Source organism: Chenopodium quinoa, unplaced genomic scaffold (assembly GCF_001683475.1).
Source record: "Chenopodium quinoa cultivar QQ74 unplaced genomic scaffold, ASM168347v1, whole genome shotgun sequence".
Classification (NCBI taxonomy): domain Eukaryota; kingdom Viridiplantae; phylum Streptophyta; class Magnoliopsida; order Caryophyllales; family Amaranthaceae; genus Chenopodium; species Chenopodium quinoa.
In genome coordinates, this window is record NW_018742244.1 from 1,778,702 (window position 1) to 1,786,401 (window position 7,700).

General features: G+C 36.7%; 3 protein-coding genes across 3 annotated transcripts; 2 read left to right on the forward strand and 1 right to left on the reverse strand.

The window, feature by feature from the left end:
- Positions 1–324: 324 nt before the first annotated feature.
- LOC110739425 (anti-sigma-I factor RsgI6-like) lies at positions 325–2,390 on the forward strand. Its single transcript, XM_021919887.1, has 5 exons — positions 325–489; positions 579–677; positions 793–939; positions 1,116–1,754; positions 1,846–2,390. The coding sequence occupies exons 1-5, from the start codon at positions 325–327 to the stop codon at positions 2,182–2,184; spliced, it is 1,389 nt and encodes a 462-aa protein (XP_021775579.1). The 3' UTR covers positions 2,185–2,390.
- A 1,064-nt stretch (positions 2,391–3,454) lies between these two features.
- On the forward strand, positions 3,455–6,176 carry LOC110737119 (anti-sigma-I factor RsgI6-like). The gene is made up of 8 exons (XM_021917492.1): positions 3,455–3,503; positions 3,648–3,682; positions 3,841–3,961; positions 4,239–4,411; positions 4,527–4,670; positions 4,797–4,943; positions 5,041–5,679; positions 5,783–6,176. The coding sequence occupies exons 1-8, from the start codon at positions 3,455–3,457 to the stop codon at positions 6,116–6,118; spliced, it is 1,644 nt and encodes a 547-aa protein (XP_021773184.1). The 3' UTR covers positions 6,119–6,176.
- A 121-nt stretch (positions 6,177–6,297) lies between these two features.
- Positions 6,298–7,256, reverse strand: LOC110739431 (photosystem I reaction center subunit III, chloroplastic). The gene has a single exon (XM_021919894.1). It carries the CDS (start codon positions 7,176–7,178, stop codon positions 6,477–6,479), a length of 702 nt encoding a protein of 233 aa, XP_021775586.1. The 5' UTR covers positions 7,179–7,256; the 3' UTR covers positions 6,298–6,476.
- Between the last annotated feature and the right edge of the window lie 444 nt (positions 7,257–7,700).

Sequence of the window (7,700 nt, forward strand, 5' to 3'; positions counted from 1 at the left end):
CTTTATCTGGTAAATTTCTCTCCTTCCAATTTGTCATTTTCTAGTTTGTATTTATGAACTATGAACAAGTCCTCATTTTATGAGCATTGAACGTTTTGGGTCATATGACTCATAAATGACATCTTAAGTTTGTATGTCACGTGACGTACTATACTAAATTATTTCGTTCTAGTGCCTTTTTCAATATTCGTGAAAAGTCAATTAGGACAAGCACTCAAAAATGAAGATAGTAAATTTGTAGTCGTAATAATTTATGGATCTATGACGGTTTTCTGTCCAACATTCTAAATTTGTTACTATCATAATATTATGACAGCTTGGGTAATGATAGAGGGAGTTGATTCATCTCTAATAAGAGCAAGCTTAAAAACAGAACATGCAACAATTAGTTGTATTGGAACTGTAATAGCTAAGCAAGGATGCTGGTCTTTTCTTAAAGGAGGATTTGTACTGGATTCACCTTCAAAATCTTCAATTCTATATTTTAAGGTATTTGGATGTTACTTAATTCAAATTTAATCATGTAATTGTAAAAAAAATCTTCCTTTAACTTGTGCCTTCTAATTTATGTATTACAGGACAATGGAAAATCCACCAATGTATCAGTTGCTAGTGCATCCTTGCAGCCATTTAGTGAAGAACAGTGGAGATTGAATCAACAAGCCATAATTAACAGAGTAATTTTATTCTGTGCTTATTAATTACCTACTCAAGTTTGATAAAAGTTTTTTTAACATTTTTTAAAACAAGCTGACTAACATGGATCAACAATATTTGCCTTAATAATTGAAGGAACACAAGCGTTTTGTGACAGTTCATGTGTCGAATTTGCATGGAGAAAGGCTAGTAGGAGCTTCAATAACCATTCAGCAAATCTATAAAGACTTCCCTATTGGATCTGCCATTGCTGCTACCATTATAGGAAATCTTCCCTACCAGGTTATACTCGTACCTTAATTAGGCCCTATTCTCTTCGACTTTTAAAGATTAATTCAAGCTAGTGAAAATTGGTTTCAATCAATCAATAACTATCTGTTCTGTTTCTTGAAATTCAGTTAAAGACGGTAAAGATTATCCCTTGATACTTGATTTATCATATACATTTACTCTAGCAGAGTTGGTTCTTGAAGAGGTTTAATGCAGCAGTGTTCGAAAATGAGCTAAAGTGGTATGCAACAGAACCAGAACCAGGAAAAATCAACTACACCTTAGCTGATCAAATGCTGGAATTTGTCAGAGCAAACCAGATTACTACAAGAGGCCACAACATATTCTGGGAAGATATGGACTACACTCCAGCATGGGTGAAAAAACTCGAGGGGCCGGACCTTCAACAGGCTGTTAATTCTCGAATAACAAGCCTGATGAACAGATTTAGAGAAGAGTTCATTCACTGGGATGTCAGCAATGAGATGCTCCACTTCAATTTCTATGAGCAGCGGCTTGGACCTAATGCCACCTTAGATTTCTTCAAGACGGCTCATCAGGCTGATCCGTTGGCTACCTTGTTCATGAATGAGTTCAATGTGGTTGAGACTTGTAATGATGGTAATTCAACTGTTGATGATTATGTTAGAAGGTTAAGGGAGCTTAAAGCAGGAGGAGTTACAATGGATGGAATTGGCCTAGAAGGGCACTTTAGTGTTCCTAATCCTCCCTTAATTAGAGCTATCCTAGATAAGTTGGGCACCCTTGGACTTCCCATTTGGCTCACTGAAGTTGATATATCTCATACTATTGACAAACAAACACAGGTAAAACCAAGCATTGTTGTTGCATTAAGAAGTGTTCTTAAGGAAGTTAACTGAATGATGCATTTTAAAGTCAATCTTATTCATTTTGCAGGGTGTATACTTGGAGCAAGTATTGCGAGAAGGATACTCACACCAATCCGTAAAAGGTTTAATGCTTTGGACAGCCCTGCATCCTGAGGGAAAATGTTACCAAATGTGCCTCACAGACAACAATTTTCAGAATCTCCCAGCAGGAGAAATCGTCGATAAGCTGTTAAAAGAATGGCAGACCGGAATAGTAGAGGGAGTTACTGATCAACTTGGCTCATTTAACTTTCATGGATTTTTAGGGGAGTATACAATAATGGCTACATATGAAAATAGAACTACAAAATCGTCATTCTCATTAACAGGAGGACACGAAACTAGGTATATAAACGTTCAACTCTAACCATATACTAGCATACATGTAATATTATCATTCTACTTGCTATACCTGCTACATCAGATCAAATCTCATTGTTTTCAAATTGTTAGTTCTAATAAGAATTTATTTTTTCTCCCCTGTAGACAACTACTCTGTAAAGTCACGCTACCTTTTAAACCACATAACCGCTCATAAATAGATGCACTTGAACCTTACAAGGCACTGTTAAAATATAACCTCATATAATGGCTGAGTAAGTGAGAAACTCTCGCGTAATCATTAGCCACTCACGGTGTTAAAATGTACCTTACAGTAAACCCAAGTGCCATCAACATAGTCAATTATTTTCTGTAGTACATCACTCTGAGTTCATGATGGAAGTAAACTTAAGACATAAGGTAAAATATGCTGCATGCCATAATATTTATTTTCAATCAGAAGCTTTTATTATACGACACTCTTACTCAACATGGTCCAATGGCCTTGTAACATTGCACCTCTTGAGATATAAAGAGGCAACTTTAAAAGTATCACTTTCTGGCTCATGTCACATACTCCCACATGTAAAATTAAGGCATTTCAACAATCGACCTTAATAACTCTGATTGACACGTGATTTTGTTATGCTTTTCAATAAAAAAATACGAGTGCCATTTTAGAAAAAGGAATTTAATACTTATATGTGTCTCTTAGGAAGTATGAAGTATATATCGTAACCGATAATAGTATATTTGCACAACTGTACTCACTTTCATATAAACAATGCATGTTCCCTAAGTAACGGCATTTCACCTGAATAATAGTCTAGTACTGCATTGTTTATGGCCAACCTACTAGAGAAATCAAAATCGAGGAACTAAACAAAATCCTTCTGCTATTTTCTCTGACTATTATTTGGCACAAACTTCCCATATTCAAATTCAAATTACAGTGTTACAGCATAATGCAGCTATAAACAACTATATGCCAAAAAATGGCAAATAAATTATTAGTCGTAAACTCATAATACATGGTTGGGCGTTGTGCATGGCCGGTTGATTAACTGAACATGGCAAATATATTATAGGACTAAAAATCCCAGTTGTTTAAAGAGGACAAAATCTCCATTCACAGAATGCAAGGAGAAAAGGATGATTTCAAGATGTCTTTAAATGATTCAAAATTTATAAGGCAACATAACTTGTCTCTTATCTTCATTTCCCTTACCAACTCTCATTTGTTAGTCTCGGGTTGAGACATTGCAAATCATATACTGATATTAGCAGATTTTGGCCTAGGAAAATAGCATGAAAGAATGTCGCTGTATAATTTTGATGCTGTTCTGTTTCCTCCTAGGAGCTGCTGTAATACCAACTTATGGTTTGCTCTCACTAATGTCACAAATTCACTCTTTATTATTCTTGCTTAATTAATTACTTGTGCATTTTGTTGCTGATCATGTTTTTTTTTTTTTCTTTGTTTTCTTGTAATGAATACTTTGTCATAAGGTGGTCTTTGGTATGATCACACGGCTTATTCTGAGGTAATTATCCAGATTTTGATCATGCTCATAACTTTGTGAGAATATGACTCAAATGTATGTGGCTGAATGATTACGACGTTTTCCCCCTGTTGTGCATAAATATTTCCTGCATCATGTAGACTAATGAATGAATGATTTCAATTTGTGGCTTATTGCAGTGCAAGGAAAACCCTGAGAAAGCTCTGTACAAAGGAGGAATCCTTAAAGATAATGTTCTGCAAGAGGTCCCAAGAGGATCATTTGAGCATTCCCCTGCTTTTCTGCTACATAATCTTCCTGGTGCCACAATCTACTCCTTTTCCAGTTGAGTTTTCATATCTCTACCCTAAAAATATGTAAATTATAATATGATTAATATGGTCACCTATGTAAAGTAAATGTACAATCATATCCAAGTGAAAAATGTCATTGTTCAAAGCAATTTAAGGAATGAATTATTTGATGATTTGTATAGTAGATGCTAAACAACAATTTTCAGATGTACGGAGTAACATTTAACATTCGAAGCATTATCTACCTTACATAGTTACATGACATGTTTTGTGATAAAAAACAGTTTGGGTTAAGATAAAGGGAGCAGATTCTACACTTATAAGGGCAAGCTTAACATCGGAAAATGAAAATTACAGCTGCATAGGCAGTGTCATTGCTAGCAGTGGATGCTGGTCATTTTTGAAGGGTGGTTTTACACTACTTTCACCTTCTAAACTGTCAACACTTTATTTTCAGGTATACTTTGTTTCCTTCTCATCCTTCTATTCAATTCTACAACAAACTTTTATATTATACGTGTACAAGTTTTTAATAACTTCGTACGTACACTTTACTATGTTTTCTGCTATAGAATTCAAGAGGAAATGTTGATATTGAACTCTCAAGTGCTTCGCTACTACCATTTACAAATGATGAATGGAAAACAGATCAGCAAAGTAAGATAAAATCTGTAAGGACTTCCTCTGCCATTCCATTCTGCTTTGCTATCCAAAGAGTATGGAGCATCACAAACTTGAAAAGTCTTAGATTACTTAGCAACAAATTACTTAATTCCTATTCTTCTATTATATGGAGCTACTGATAGATTATATGAGTATTATTTATCATCTCATGTATTTAGCTTAGAAAACGTGCTGCAACAATCCATGTGTCCGATGAATATGGAAATCGGCTGCAAGGAGCAGAAATTACCTTGCAACAAGTTTCTAAGGACTTTCCCTTGGGTTCAGCTATATCAAAAAACATCCTAGGAAATTTGCCTTACCAGGTACATATCTTATACTGCATACCAAATTTGTGATTGTTGTACTGCACAATTTCTTGTATGTCATTGAGTTGAGGTTAATGAGGAAAATACAATGCAGGAATGGTTTGTAAAGAGATTCAATGCAGCTGTATTTGAGAATGAGCTAAAGTGGAGTGCAACAGAACCTAAACCAGGGAAACTAAACTACACTATCCCAGACAAACTGCTAGATTTTGTTAGGTCCAACAAGCTAATTGCAAGAGGCCACAACATTTTTTGGGAAGCTCCAAGCTACACCCCATCATGGGTACTAAATCTAACAGGCTCAGACCTCGAGCAGGCCGTAAACTCCCGAATAGCAAGCCTGATGGACAAGTACAAGGGAGAGTTCATACACTGGGATGTCAGCAATGAGATGCTCCACTATGGGTTCTATGAAGACAAGCTCGGGCCTAATGCAACATTGAGCTTTTTCGAGACAGCCCATCAGGCTGACCCGTTAGCAACCCTTTTCATGAATGAGTTCAATGTGGTGGAGACTTGTAATGATGTGAATTCAAGTGTTGATTCTTACATTGCAAAGTTGAGAGGGCTCCAACTAGGTGGAATTGTAATGGATGGTATTGGGTTGGAGGGTCATTTCACAGTTCCAAATCCGTCGCTTATCAGGGCTACCTTAGATAAGTTGGCCACACTCGGGCTTCCCATTTGGCTTACTGAGATTGATATTAGCAATACCCTAGACAAACAAACACAGGTATATATACAACTTAACAAAATGCCGATTTTATCTAGCTTAGTTGGTCAAAGTCTTGAGAGAATAATGTAAATTAAACTTGACGTGTTGTTTTTTTTTGCAGGCTACATATTTAGAAGTGGTATTGAGAGAAGGTTTCTCCCATCCATCAGTAAAAGGAATAATTTTGTGGACAGCCTTAAACCCTTATGGATGCTATAGAATGTGCTTGACAGACAACAATTTCCAAAATCTCCCTGCTGGAGATGTCGTGGACCGCCTTCTTAAGGAATGGCAAACAGAGGAAATTCAAGGAGATACTGATAAATATGGCTCCTATAGCTTCTCTGGTTTCTTAGGAGAATACAATGTTCATGTTGTATTTAAAAACAAAACTACAAATTCCACATTCTCACTCAGCCAAAGTGATGAAACCAAGCATATTAACATCAAATTGTGACTTCACCACTAGTTTACTAAGCTAAGTTTTAGCTTTTAAACATACAACAAATTAAAGTTGCAATAAAGTATGCTTCACATTATGTTTGAGTTTACATTAAACATATCATTTTCAATTTTGTACTACTTGTACAAGTTTTGCATCTTGTAAATGACAAATTCTAGTATGAGACAGTTTCATGCCGGCAAGAGGTCTAGTATTAACATTGAGTCAATCAAGAATCAAATTACGAAACCACCACACATATATAACGTTCTCAAATTAGAGTATCTTACGATATAATAATATAGTACATACACAAGCTTAAAACAGACAACAACTTTAGAGTATCTCAATTGAACAACAATAATACTAAGAATTAGACATTGTTGTCAATAAGATCACCATTGAGCAACTCTCTGTAAGCAGCAACAGGCCAACTGAAACCCCTAAAAAGAAGTCTTGAAGCCAAAGGAACATCAATAATAATCTCCTTCTGAGTAGGCTTCTTCTCATCACGAATTGCAATCAAATAACTCCGTCCGACCCACCCGATCCACCCGGCAATATACAAGAACAATATACCGGGAGTAATAAACTCACCCCAATGTCTCTGATCACCACTCACTATCAAATGAGGAAGGCCGTCTGATCCACACAATAATCCGTACTTTCCGTAGTTATCGAACCTTCTCTTGGTCTTCTCCATCGTAGCCTGGATCGCCAAAGCGGGTGCACTATCAGGGGCGTAAAGCTTTAGGGATGATTGAAGCTTCTTTAAGGCTTGCTTCTCACGTTTTGCGAATTGTTTTGATTCTTTGCATGGTGTTAGTCCAGCAATGTCGGCCATTGCGGCATCGGGTGCTACTGTCCATGAGGAGAGTAGCACCGAGGATAGAGCCAACGCTGCGGCTGCGTTGGCTCCAACCTTGGTTAGGTCAAGTTTGTTTGGTTGATGGTGATCATTTTCTTGTTGCTGGCATACTATCTTTGATGAGCGAGGTGTGAAAGATGTGGAGAAGTTTCTAGGTTTAGCGGTTGCGAGTGGTTTGTAGAGGTTAGTGGGGATTGTCAAAGACATGGTGGGAGAGTGAGGAGAGAGAAAATGGGGGTGGGAGGAGTTGAGTGATATGGAGGAGGATTGGAAGAATTGAAGAAGAAGAAGAAAGGAGAGGTGGGATTTAGATTTTGTGAGGATAAGATAGGAAATGACAAAGGGAGGTGACTTGTATGGTTTCTATTGGTTTCTTCATATTTTGGGTGTTGGTTTTTTAGATTTGTTTAGCTGTTGTATGTTTGAGGGTGTGATTTGGGTAGATTTGAATGTAGAGGTGGAGTATGTGGATAACACAAGCTTGTGACTTGGACAAGCTTACCTTGCAGATTGGTGCCATGGTGGCATGATTATTGATGAGTAATGACTTGTTCTATTTTGGATCTTTGGTACCAATACGTGGGTCGGGTTGGTTTGTACACTGTTTAAATTATTTGAGAGAACAAGCCCTATATAAGATTACAAGTAATTCGTGTAATTCTCTACTATATACAGTATTTGTTGTATGGAGTACACGATATATTAGGAGTGCGCTCTATTAATTTGATT